General features: G+C 34.8%; 1 protein-coding gene across 4 annotated transcripts in view; it reads left to right on the top strand.

Annotated features, from left to right (window-relative positions):
• Positions 1 to 9,756, top strand: part of LOC115967380 (galacturonokinase) — a 30,825-nt gene extending 21,069 nt beyond the window's left edge. For all 4 annotated transcript variants that reach the window (XM_031086462.1, XM_031086461.1, XM_031086464.1 and 1 more), the window contains 7 exons: positions 1,705 to 1,804; positions 5,256 to 5,431; positions 6,794 to 6,834; positions 6,945 to 6,973; positions 7,718 to 7,787; positions 7,907 to 7,996; positions 9,295 to 9,756. In XM_031086462.1, coding sequence (XP_030942322.1) covers positions 1,705 to 1,804; positions 5,256 to 5,431; positions 6,794 to 6,834; positions 6,945 to 6,973; positions 7,718 to 7,787; positions 7,907 to 7,996; positions 9,295 to 9,536 — 748 coding nt within the window. In that variant the 3' untranslated portion in view covers positions 9,537 to 9,756. The remainder of the gene's footprint in view (positions 1 to 1,704; positions 1,805 to 5,255; positions 5,432 to 6,793; positions 6,835 to 6,944; positions 6,974 to 7,717; positions 7,788 to 7,906; positions 7,997 to 9,294) is intronic.
• Positions 9,757 to 14,124: the final 4,368 nt, after the last annotated feature.

Here is a 14,124-nt window from a genome sequence, read left to right as displayed (position 1 = left end):
GGCCATTCAACACTGGGAATTGGAGTCCTTGATGACATTCATGGATACCATTTATGGTTTGGGAATTAGGGGGATTGGGGAGGATAAAATGTGCTAGAAACCTGATAAGAGAAAGGGCTTTAAGGTTGCTACCTATTATTGTCTTTTGATGCTGCTGCTATTGCCAATGAGCAGTCCTTTCCTTGGAAAATCATATGGAGATCAAAAGCCCCTCGAAGAGTAGCCTTTTTTGTATGGACTGCAGCTTTACGTAAAATTTTGACAATTGACAACTTAAGGAAGAGGAAGATAAGAATTACAGATTGGTGTTGTATGTGCAATGCAATGGTGAATCTAATGATCACCTATTGCTTTAGATCTGTGGTCCATGATTTTGGTTTGTTTGGAGTTTCATGGGTGATGCCAAAATCTGTTGTTGAGCTTTTAGCTTGTTGGGAAGGTCATTTTTGTCGTCATTGAAATGGTCATATTTGGATGGTTATCCCTCATTGTTTGATGTGGTGCATCTGGAGGGAAAGGAATAGTAGGATTTTTGAAGACACCGAAAGTTTTATGCATGATCTTAAGTTGTTCTTTATTAGAACTATTTTGGATTGGTTGTCAGCCAATAGGAATCTGTCTTTATTTTCTATTATTGATTTGATAGATTTATGCAATTTTTGTAATTGATTGTCTACCTCATGTATGCTTGGGTGGCTCAATTTTTCTAATTTCTATAATCTTATTACTTATCCCAAAAAAAAAAAAAAGAATTAAAATGCACAAAATAGGATTAACATATAGGGAGCGTAGAAAAAATTGCCAATAGGTTTATGTGGAATGAACATTGTCCCATGCATTTACTCAACCTTTCAAACACAAAATCATTTTCAAATAAATGCCATTTGGAGTCTATTAAACCTAAATTCAATCTGCATTCAAGTCCTAGGTTCAAGACAGTGTCACCATAGCATGGTTAGAGAAACAATATCCTCTTCGGAAGTCTAAGGTTAAGGAACTCAAGAATTAATGTCAGTGATAGCTAATTAGGTTTTTAAATTTTATTTTGGGGAAAAGTTAATGGATGCATAAGGTCATTGGTTTAGGAACTGTTTTCAGAAACCTTTTATGGGAAAAGAAAAAAGAAAATGAAATTGATTTTTTTGATAAATGAGAGATAAAAAATTCCTGTCTCGCTTCTTGCACTTACACAATATCGTGAGTACTCTCTAAATGTTGTGAAGTTCTGATATATGCAGTCAAAAGTGTAGTTACAGGCATAGAATTAAATAAGAGTGTCATTGGTTCCAACATTTGAGGATCACCGGTTTTAATTCTTTCAGTTTAATTTTTTATAATTTTTTTCTTTAATTTTAACTTGGTAGTTCATTAAAACCAGTGATCCTAACATACCTGCAAACTACAATTGTCAGAAATATATAAGGTACATGGTATGTTAATCTTGCTAATTACAAATGCTTAGCTTCTCTTGGAAACCTAGGGATGAAGAGGCTGCACTTATTTTTTCTTAGTGTTTAAAAATATATATATATATATATATATATATTTATATAAAGAGAGAGAGAGAGAGAGAGTTGAAAAACAGTGCTTGTATTTCATGGTATTTTAGTGCCAACATTAAAATAATATACATTGTGACAGGTACTTAACCCATTTGTTTAATCATACTAGACCTTTCTAAATTTCATTTTTGTGCATATGTAGGTATATTGAAAATGAATATTTGGGTCTGAGAAATGGCATCTTGGATCAATCAGCCATCTTGCTTTCACGCCAGGGTTGTCTAACATTCATGAACTGCAAGGTAATTTATGAATTCTATTACTCATATAAATGTTTGTTTTTATATATTAGATACAACAGATGGTTTAAGTTCAGTGCAGAGTTAGATTCTATTTCAGTTATGATCTTTTCCCACTTTGTCTTACATGCTACTAATTGTGTATCGTGAAGACTTTTAGGTGCATATTGCTTTCTGTGTTTTTTCTGTTATTTAATTCAATTTCTTTTGTGAATGTCATTCATTCATTCTTCTTTTTCTTTGTTTATGCCGCTGTTTGGGGGGGGGGGGGTGGCGCTAGGATAATGTCATTCCTTTATTTTTGTTGTGCAGAGTTGTATCTTGAGATCCAGTATCATAACCATGTATTGACTCAGTGAAGTCTATGTTATTGTTATCTCATGAACCTATTGGCTACTTTGTTTATGAGGCTTGCATTGTTACTGAATCATTTAGAATGTTCATGAGGTGGAAATGTTTTACGTATTAAACCAAAATGCTTGTATGAACATTAAGGTGGAGATTATTCATGAAGAAAATTCATGATACATGGATTCAAATGATAGAAAAATGATAGTCTGGCAAATATTGTAAAAGGATTATTTATCAAATTTCTAAAATCTAATAGCTGTTGACAAACAAAATATAAGTGTATATTTCTGGATCTTCTGATTGGCCCATCATTTTTGAACCTGATATTTTTCTCTTTGGAGTTCATTGGATATTAGGAAACATGTAAAATTTTACACGTAAAATGAAGCTATGTACAAAGCTCACAAGGTATATGGAAACAAAAAATCTTGAAATTGCAATTCTGAATCTGACAATACAAAAGTAACTTTACAGATTGTTTCTTTTAGTGGAACGTAGTATATTCTTATTGCTTCATCATAAGTGAATAAAAAAGTGCAGCTGGCTAGTGCTAATGACATTCTAGTGCTTTCTCGAGATACAGGAAGGAACAGAATAGTGGATTGAGGAATGAAATCTTGAAGACCTCTCTGTCTCTCTTTTTCTTCAACCACCCCCCCCCCCCCTTTTTCTCCTCTGCAGTGGAGGGTGCACGTGCAGGCATGTGGGGTGGGGGGATGCTATTACAGCTTCTAGCCTAAATGCTTAAACTATAAGGTAGAGGGGACCTAGTAGAGCATAGACCTGTAATTACGTGCATAAGGGGAACACTTAGTTTAACACCCCCTCCCCCACAAAATCCAATAACCTGTAACTAAAAGCTTAAGCTATTAGGTGGAAAGGCCCAGTGACTTGAGACAAATGCTCCGACACCAAAATAATGTAGGAAAGCAGGCAAGGGATGTTTCTAAGGTTAATCAATAGAAAAGTATAGGTTATATATTGCCCCTCTTCATATTTTAAAGCATTGGAAAATAAAGTAGAAAGTTGTAAGGGACAGGAAATAAGATTAAAGGTTGCAGAATTTTAATGGCAGAAAATAGTAGAGAGGATTGTCTTATTAGGGCTAGGGAAATTCAGGTTTCAAATAGAGTAAGGAAAGGCATTTGTGTTTACATGGAAAAGAACCCCAGTTTTTGGCTGCTGGTCTGGCTGCTGTGAACAGTACCCATGAACTGTAAAATTGAATTCATGGGTAGTTTCGAAGCTATTTGTTGTATGAGGGTTAAAGGCTTTAATGAGTATGATTTTAGGGAACTGATAGGTAATTTTGTGTGTGTGAGAGACATCTTCAAGAATTCACTGATCTATGTTTTAATTTTTGTGTTACGGTCCCTTAACTCTTCATGGATTAATTATAAATTATATGTACATCAAAGAAAACATTTGCTTAATAGTATAATTTATATAAAATTTTAATGGTTAAACTATAATTTTCGTCCCTAAAAATATCACCAAGTTTTACCTATCAAAAAAAAAAAAAAAAAAATATCTCCAAGTTTGAAGTTGATCCCTCTAAAATAGTTCATGACAAGTTGGTCCTTTATGGCTTTATTTATCTTTTCAGTACCAATGGATCCATTCAATGGCCGGTGCTATATTTTTTAACAGAAATTGTTGGTGTAAACCTATTTAATCATGTGGCACATGACATGGCAATTGAGTAACAAAGATGTTATTACCAAAATACCCCAACCATTTGCCATTGTTTTCCCCCATTCCCCCAATTTTTCAGTCCTAAATCAAGCCCTAAGATTCCCGAAATCCAAAACCCTAAGATTAAAAAAACTGCCCCAATCCAGTTTGCTAGGATCTTAGAGCTACTGGCTTCCAAGAAATCGTTAAAAATTTCTGGATTGCTGCTTCTATGCTTTTACATTTTGCTAGAAACTAACTAGGGCATTGCCCACTGTTGTATAACAACTTGTATCCTAACGTGGGTAAGGATGTTGGAGAACATACCCATGAATATCGTTCCCCCTATGTTATATGTATAACAATTAATGAGCCTCAAAACAAAAGTACATTGAGCAATGTATAACACACACATTGAGCCATTTGGTGCTTGTACTATGTATAGGACACTATTATTATATTAAAACTAGTAATAATGGTAGATGATTAAAATAATTTAAGTAGATAATGAATGTTCTCTTAAACTTCTAGAAACTTTTAGTAATATAATTTTTTTTTGATAAATAACGGAAATGTATTAATCAAAAGTCCAGGTACACTGGGGGTGTACGTGGAAAACAGTACATCAAACACAAAAATTACAAAGATCAAGCATTTCTAAAAAATTAGAACAAGGGAAAAGATTGAAGGATGAACTCCACTCTAGCAAGGTGTGGAGAAGAAGAGATTTTAAATCTGAAATAGAGCGTTCCTTCCCTTCGAAACATCTTGAGTTCCGTTCTCGCCAAATACACCATAGGACACAATGTGGGACAACCCTCCATAAATCAATGCTCCGATGCGCACCAAAGGAACCTTGCCAACTCGAAAATAAATCAGAGACACCATGCGGCATAACCCATTGAAGACCAAAAAGAGCCCACACCATAGACCATAATTCATAAGCAATAGGACAATGAAGAAGAAACTTTTAGTAATATAATTTAATTGGGATAGTATTTTACTTTTGAAACTTTGGTAATATAATCTACCTAGAGTAAACTCTCTTAATATAATTAATGAGAATAGAATTTCATTTAGAATAAACTATCTTATAATTAATGAGCTATATGGAAAAAATACATTGTACGACTTGTAACATTACGCTGAGCCACTTGGCACAAGCACAACATGTAGGACAGAATGTTTATTGTTATTGTATATGATATGCCTTCTATCTTTTGTGCATCTTCAAATTATGGGATCTCTTCCATGCTGGTATAATGTGTTTCTTTGTAATGCAATATGGGTTTTGTCTATAACCATTTCTTTAAATTTTGAACTTCAAATATATTGGATCCTGCTTCAATTTTGAAAGTTAATAGATATTCTCTTATTCTCATATTCATTAGAATTATTCCATCTTCTGAATCTCACTTGGCATTTGTAGACCAAAGAACATAAGCTTGTACACCCACCCAAGCCGCCAAAAACCTACAAAACTGAGTCGCAGAAAGCATACAAAATATTATTGGCATTTTCAGGCTTGAAGCAGGCTTTGACTACCAACCCTGGATATAATCGCCGAGTTGCAGAGTGTCAAGAGGCTGCAAGAATTATTCTCAAGTAAGATCCACTTTCTTCCTTTTTCAGAACCTACTTTCTGATGTCTTTAGGATTATTTATATGATTTAGATCTGCTTCATACGCATGTATTTCTTACAGTTATAGCACCTTCATGAATTATCAAGCTCAAAACAACTTGGTGTGAGAAACTGGATTTCATGACAGCCACACCCGATTGGTTTAATTTGAATGAACTTTGTTACCAGAGTGATTTCAGAAAATTGTACTTGAGTCTAAAATTAATTAACCCTAATACACATGTATTATTTTTAGTTTATAAATAAATTAAAATATTACCAAAATACCCTCACTACTATTACAATATTACTCATAAGTCATAAGTATATGTGAAGAGGATTTTAGAGGAAACTTTTATAAAACGGAGCAGGCAATGGTAATGAGTGGTTTAGGTAGTAGAATTAACTGTAATCTCAGCAGCTGAAATGTAGAAATAACACAAAGGTAAAGCAAAAAGAGCATGATAAATGCTGTTAAGTGCTTGGAACACAAAGGAGATAAGGTTTCCCATGGTATACAATTGTTACTCTTCCCCAAGTTAATTCTCATGCTTGAAACTGCTTCAAATTAAACAAAACAAAACACTATGTGGACTGAACAACTGTTCTGCATAAGCTTTGCTGAAAATTGTGTATCATCTCAAATAATAAAGGAGACATCAAAGTTTTAGTTCCCTCAAAACCACTAGCTAAGAAGCCAGAAAGCATGTGTTCCTCTTCCACGTAAACAGTTACCTTACATTCTTACTAAAAACCTTCATTACCAAAATAAATGATAATAATAATAACAAATAAATAAAGGACAAATAGGATCCTCCCACCAAATAACTAGATCTATTGAAGAAACCTATCAGGCTTCCACAGTTCCTTTTCGGACCCCATGCTCTAATACCATGATTAATTACCACGTGTACCTAAAAACTATAGGGAAGGGTAAATTTAATCATTTAACCATTATTCTAGCAAACATGACCACAAGCCTTCTTGAGGCCTTACCTGCAAATTAATCTTGGGGTACCAACTTTGAGTACGAACAGATTTCCTCAGGGTTTGGTGAGGGAACTTCAGCCAAAACCTTATATAATTAGAAAATAAGACATCCCAAGTCCAATCTGATCCAGTTTTGGGTTTAATATTATTTCTGAAACCAGCAAAACTCAAATCAGATTTAAATGTGCCTTCCAAAACCTGCCTCAATGCTAACTATATAACACCCCCAAAATTATTTCATTATGTGTGAGATGTTTTAACTGATTATGCTATGTCATTTATATTGAAATTAAATACATAAAGAAAATCATTTTACTGTAAAATCATATTTAATATTATTTTCTTCTTTCCATAGTGCTTCTGGAAACAACAAAATGGAGCCTATCCTATCAAATGGCAAGTATTTCACTTTGTTGAACTGACAAGCTTCTCAAGTTTGAATTTCAAATTTCTTGCCCTGTTGTAGAATGATTTTGATTTTTTTCCTTTTTTCTGAATGTAAACAGTTCAACCAGAAGATTATGAAGCTCACAAGGTAAACAAAAATGACAGAAGTTTTTGCATTAATTAATTCATTGCAGCTTTGGGTTTTATATGTATATAAAATGTGTGTGCTTATATAGCTATTGATAAAATTAATTTAGCATTTTGACAGACATATAATGCATATGTAGATAATAAGCATTTAATGTGGACAGTAGACCTAAAACAAGTTATTAAGGCTCTTTTAAAGTATGCTCAACATCCACATATATTACCCTTGTCCAACTGTTGAATGCAGAAAGGTTCTCTTTTGTTGAAAATGTGTGTTTGAGGACAAATATTTCTAATTTCTGACAGTTGCAAGATGGCCTAAGTCATATTTAAGGGTGTGCAGTTGTAAGTGCACAAATATTGCTGATTTTAACAATGTAATTGTGCATTTGTAAGGGCACTTCTTCATTCTAATTACAGTCTTTATTTTAGGTGATGAGAAAAGGCAAAGGGTTAGTCTAATAAGTTACTCCTGATTGGTCCAGTATGAGACAATCCCCAGCATTTGAAATATCAATTTGTGAACTTTTAAAACCAATATATCATTAATTTAATTTTTACATGAACTTTGCAAATTGACCTCGTTTAGTGTTATTTTGGTTTGGTTATCTTTGGTGATGTCTTCCTAATATTCTCTCATTGACCCTTATTTTATCATGATGTCTGGCTTACGTTACTTTAGCATGGTTTTGTTACAATTAGTTTGTCATTTGTTTCTAATCTCTTCTGCTCTCATACCCTGCAGAGCCAATTAGAACCCTATCTAGCTAAAAGAGCAGAGCATTATTTTTCAGAGAATAAGCGGGTTATCAAAGGTTTAACCCCATTAATGTCATTCAATAATTTTTTAAGCAAATGTATTCTCATGTTCTGTTATAATTTTGAATTTTTGTGTGTTACAAATAATAATTGGTTGAAAGCATGATTATTTCAGGAGCTGAAGCTTGGGCTTCAGGCAAGTTGGAAGATTTTGGAAAGCTTGTTTCAGCATCGGGTTTAAGTTCTATCAGTAAATATGAATCTGGTATAAACTTATCTCCAGTGTTCATAGCTGCTAGCTTTTGTTCATCATTCTGCCCCTGTTGTGAAAAAACTAAAGAAAAGCACATTTTTTAATGATAAAAGTTTTTTTTTTTTTTTTTTTTTTTTTTTTTTTTTTTTTTTTTTTTTTTTTTTAAATTTTAAAAAAGTGAAAATAATCAGAATTACATTTAGTTTTCTTTATAAAAGCATTTCTTTTAGAAGTAGTGTCGGTCTTGCTGTTAATGGCTAGATCTGTTTCCCACTTCTGAAAGCAGAACCAACTGTACCGCTTCTCTCCTGGAATGGGCGATAACCAGTTTGTGAGTTCAGGGGCCATATGGTTACTAACCTTTAGCAATTAGTTTTTACTTACTCCAATTAATTCTATGTGAAGTAACTGAAATCTTCTTTTATATATCAATATATTATTATGAAGTTATGTTTATTTGCAGTATTTCCATGTTTTTTATATGGTCATTTCCATTCCTGAGGTTCCACTTGCACACCAAGTTAGTAGACATGAATAGAAGGTTGAATGGTCCCATTTACAGTTTTGGATCTTGAACTGATTTAAGAGTATTGGTTTTCTCATTCTTTGCTTTTAGCATGAACGTTGAGTAGGGTGGCTCTGGGCATAAAATTTTGGTGCATTTTTTTTTTAATTTATTATTTATTTTAAATTCTCTTCTGAAATGAAGTATAGGATCAACTTTAAATTTTCCACTTCTGATGCTAGCCAAATTACAGCATGAGAACCCTCCTAAATTCCTGTTAAAATTCTCCTGTATATGTAGACAATTGATATTAGAAATAAATGATGCTTCTGAGTGTATGAATGTATATACTATATAACTTTTTCACCATATCAAAGAAATAAATTGTGCTAGTATTATATTCTGCAATAAGGCTTTTTCCCTTACCAACTCAAATATGTTGGTCGCAACTTTTGCCATGAGGTACAGGAATAGTAACACTGCAACACTCGGGAATTTTTTTGTTCTTGCTTTTCTTTATATATTTCACCTTATTTTTCAAAGTTTTCATGACTTTATCTTGATTTAGTTCAATTTTTAGATGTTATCTCAATGTTGAAATTCAATCAAGTTTCAATACTTTCACAATTCAATTACTAATTTGGAGATTTTAGTTTGAAACGATGGAATTGACTAGGGCTAGAAATTTTCCATATGAGGTTTGTAGCTTGGCCGTGTGGGTACTTATTAATACTGTTTTGGCCCTTGAAATGCTCTGAAGCATCAAAGTAATTGGTGACCAACCAAACTGTCATGATTGTTGTAGGTTGTGAACCATTAATTCAACTGTACGAAATCCTTTTGAGGGCTCCCGGCGTGTTTGGGACACGGTTTAGTGGGGCTGGATTTAGAGGCTGCTGTCTTGCATTTGTAGATGCTGATCGTGCCGATGAAGCTGCTTCATTTATCAGGGAGGAATATCGCAAGGTTCAACCAAAGTTGGCTAGCCAAATAAACGACAAAGAGGTAATGATATGTGAAGCAGGAGATTGTGCACGTGTGATCTGAAATACATATTCATTAACCACTAGTTCATCTATTCTTGTTTTAAGTTTGAATAAGTGCATTGATGCCATCTGTTGTAATTTTTTTTAGCTGGGAATGCCATATGTTGTATTTTTTTTAGCTGGGAATGCCATTTGTTGTATTTTTTAGCGGGGAATGCCATTTGTTGTATTGAATAATTGAATATCCAATCTTTTCATATATAAAATAAAATAAGAAGACATCTTGTGTTGTTGGAAATAGCATGGTGTTTGGATTGAGGAATCCATTATACTTATCGCCATCCAACATTTTGGGAATCACACATGAGAATCTGAATACCTGGAAATGTAATGATTGGTTTGATAAGATTATTTGAAAATATGTTATTCTTGTCCTTCACTTATAAACTCTCAAAAAGCTTATATAAAATAGGATACAAAGATAACCAGGACCAAATCCGTTAGTGGCTAGACCTAGCCATGGCCGCAAGCGAGTGGACAGAGATATTTTGAGGCATGGCGGTTCACAATTGAGTGCAACTTCTTTGAGATCATACAACTATGCTTGTGGAAATTACGTAGACATCAAGAGTACTGGTGGGAAGGAAAAAGCATTTTCAGTCTGGGGAATTTTGGACAAAAATGGAGGGGTGTGAAAGACGTATTTGGCGATGCATGGACAACGGAAGTTGAGGGTAATAGGATATTAAAGACTGCGAAGAAATCAAATCATGGAATCAGAATACAGTACGAAATCTACAAAAACAAATTGCCAAGAGCCCAAGACGAAGGGCATAATGGAAAGAGTAGATTTTGATAGAAGGTTGTTATCATTGGTAATGGAATCTGTATCTTCAGCATCTGACTCAGTTTTGCTAAATGGAGAACCAAAGGCTACTTACACCCAACTCGTGTGGCCTAAGGTAAGGACTGAGAAGGCCCAATTTGCCCATACTTATTATTGCGGGTAGTGTTTATTACATAATGTCATGTTATACACCGAGTGTACACACGTTTTTTTTTTTTTTTTGTTTTTAATTGAAAACGTGTCACGTCTTCGGTTTTAAAAAAACTTGTGTGTACAGTGTTTGCAATAACTAGTATACACTAATAATTACTCTATTCTTATTATGTGCACAAGGACTAACAACTTTATTGAGACAAGCAAAGAACTAAGGAAGAATGCATGGCATATCCATTAGCAAAGGTGGCCCACATATCTCATACCTCTTTTTGACAATGAACGGTGATAGTTTACACACTATGTATATGGGGTACAATTGAAATTGTGTCGTGCTTTCAACACAATTTCAACGGGAGGTTGTAAGAATGTGTATAACTCAATATGTACAATAATAATTAGCGTTTTGCAATTTGGCTAGGCAATCCAACATTACAACTCATATTACATATGAGGATGCTTTAGGACAAAAAATTAATGGGAAATGTCTAGTGCACCTCACTTAATGCACACATAGTACACAAACTTTCCTAAAACAAAGGAAATCATGATTTCAAGTAGTTCGAAATCATGACCTTTCCTTTGTTTTTGGGGTGTGTACTATGTATGCAAGTTTGTGTAATAGACACTCTCCAAAATTAATTGAGAAACAATATCACTATTCTTCAGCAAGGACATAACAGTTTCAGTACAATTGGAGATTAAAGCACACTATGTGTTAGGACTCTGATTGGGGTGCATTGCTATATGGTGCAGTTTTGGCTAGGTAGTGCAATGAAGGGTGCTTGTGCGGTGTAGGGAAGTGTGTTGTTGTTGTGGGTAGGGCAGTGGAAGGCTTGTACATACAGAGAAGCAAGGGAGGCTTGTACATAGTTAGTTACAAGTAGTTGGTTAATTGTTGATGCATTAAGAGTTGTACTTAGTTAGTTAGCTAAGACTGAGATGTGTTGTACATTGTTAGTTAGTAAGTAGGATATAAGTTTCAATTCAGATTGTAATATGGATTCCGTTGATGAATAATACAATTGAATAGCAATTCTTGAAATGCTATTGGAGGTTGATTCCCTCTTAGAATCCATGGAGGCCTAGTTCCCTTGAAGAACTACAAGATTGAGAGTAATAGAATTTAATTCAATTGAGTCTTATCAATTTGGTATCAGAGCTGGTTCAATCATGGTGCAAGAAACTAGATACTCCCTTTGAGTGAGACTGTTTCATTGGTTCAACAGAGATTGGATGATCATAGCCTCTGCCACGGAGATAATTTCACGAAGGTTGGAAGCAATGGACAACAACTTCAAAGGCTTGCAAGCTGTGTTTGAAGAGAGACTTCCAGCAGTGTAGCAATGAGATGGTCCACAAGAAGGTCCTGCTCCTCAACCAGAAAACCATCCTGAAGCAGAGGTGCTGCCATGACATCCTCATCTAAGACCTGAGGTAGGTGCTGTAATTCCTAAGTGTATTAGGTTGGAGTTCCCTAGGTTTAGTAGAGGTGATCCTTTTGCTTGGATTATTAGAACTGTCCAATTCTTTAGATATTATGAAATTCCTGAGGAAGAGAGGATTTTGAATGCTTCTTATCATCTTGATGATGAGGCATTGATTTGGTTTCAAGATTGTGAAAAATCATTAGATTCTTAGGAAACATTTGTTAGGGCCATTCAAGTCAGGTTTGGACCTTCATCATATGATGATCCTATGGAAACCTTGACTAAGTTGAAGCAAACTACCACTGTGGCTGCTTATAAGAGTCAATTTGAGATGTTAAGTAATAGAATCAGAAACTTACCTTAATCTCATAAGTTTAGTTGCTTCCTAAGTGGGTTGAGGGATGAAATAAGGTTGGTTGTGAGGATGCAAAATCCAAGAACATTGAGTGCTGCTTTTGGGTTAGCCAAGATTCAGGAGGAGTATTTGTTCACTTGCAAGAAGGTCTATAGGCCATTTAATAAGTCTAGCAAGGTTAATTGGCAAGAATCACTAATGACCATGCATGACAGTAAAGCTGAATCTTCAACCAAAGTACCTATACAAAAGATTACATCAACTCAGATGGAAGAGAGAAGGAAGAAAGGCCTTTGTTATTATTGTGATGAGAAATGGCAGCGTAAACACAAGTTCAAGGAATCAAGGGTCTGAAACTATTCATGATTGATGAAGTACAAGAAGTTAATCAAGTGGAAGCTGTGGAAGTGGATGTTACTACAGATTTTCAGTTGGATCAACCTGACATTACCTTGTATGCATTGTTGGGCAGTCCTTCTCCAGGAAATATAAGGGTGTTGGGTCAGATTAGAAGGCATTGGGTGGTGATTCTTTTTGGATACTAGTTGCTCTAACAATTTGTTTGATGTTGTGTTGGTCAAGACTTTGTAGTTAGTTGTGCATACTACTAAAATCTTAAAGGTTAAAGTGGCTAATGGTGACCTGATTAGAACCAAGGGAAAATGTAGGGACCTACTGCGCAAAATGCAAGGCAATGAGTTCCATTTACATGTGTTAATTCTAGGGGGATGTGATGTGGTGTTAGGAACTCAATAGCTTTGTACACTTGGCCTTATCAGATGGGATTTCAAGCAGTTGGTGATAAGGTTCATGTACCAGGACAAACAAATATGGTTGTAGGGTATTAAGCCCATTGGTTCCTTGATTCAAGCTGCGAATGAATTCCTTAAACAGCCAATCACTAAAGGATTGTTATTGCAGATTATATCCATTGAAGTTGCTGACAGGTCCAAGGCTTCAAAAGTTCCCTCAGAAGTGTTGTCCTTGCTTGTAGAGCATGTTGTTGTCTTTGAGGAACTGAAGGGTTTACCTCCGTGTAGAGGGCATGAAATCTAGATTATCCTCAATCTAGGTACCCAACCAACCTTTTAAAGACCCTACAGGTATCCAAACTATTAGAGAACTGAAATTGAAAACATTGTTAGGGATTTACTTAAGTTTGGTTCAATTAAGAATAGCCAAAGTCCTTTTGTTTAACCTGTGCTATTAGTTAGGAAGACAGATGGTAGTTAGAGGATGTGTGTGGATTATAGGATTCTTAACAATGACATTGTTAATGATAAGTTTCCTATTCCTGTGGTGGATGAGCTCCTTGATGAATTGAGTGCTGCTTAGGTGTTCTCCAAGCTGGATTTGAGGCTTGGTTATCACTAGATTAGAATGAAGGGGAAAGATGTTGAGAAAACAACTTTTAGAACTCATGAGGGCCATTATGAGTTCTTGGTAATGCCTTTGGGTTAACTAATGCCCCTTCTACATTTTAGTCTCTCATGAATGATGTATTCAAGCCTTTCGCTTAGGAAGTTTGTACTTGTATTATTTGATGATATTCTTGTATATAGTAAAGATATGCCCACTCATATTTTGTATCTCAAATCAGTCTTACAAGTTCTGTTTGATCACAAATTGTTTGCCAAGAGAAGCAAATGCACCTTTGCTTACTATAAGGTAGAGTATTTTGGGCACATCATATCTGGCCATGGTGTGAGGACTGATCCTAAAAAGACTTAATCTATGCTGGATTGGCCTATTCCCAAAATAGTGAAAGCCTTGAAGGGATTCTTAGGTTTAACAAGTTACTACAGGAAGTTCATAAGAGGATATGTTCCCATTGCTACCCTATTGACTGGTTTTCTCAAGAAGG

Source organism: Quercus lobata, chromosome 11, assembly GCF_001633185.2.
Source record: "Quercus lobata isolate SW786 chromosome 11, ValleyOak3.0 Primary Assembly, whole genome shotgun sequence".
NCBI classification, from domain to species: Eukaryota; Viridiplantae; Streptophyta; class Magnoliopsida; order Fagales; family Fagaceae; genus Quercus; species Quercus lobata.
Note: the sequence above shows the minus strand (reverse complement) of the source record. Positions and strands in the feature narration are given on the sequence as shown.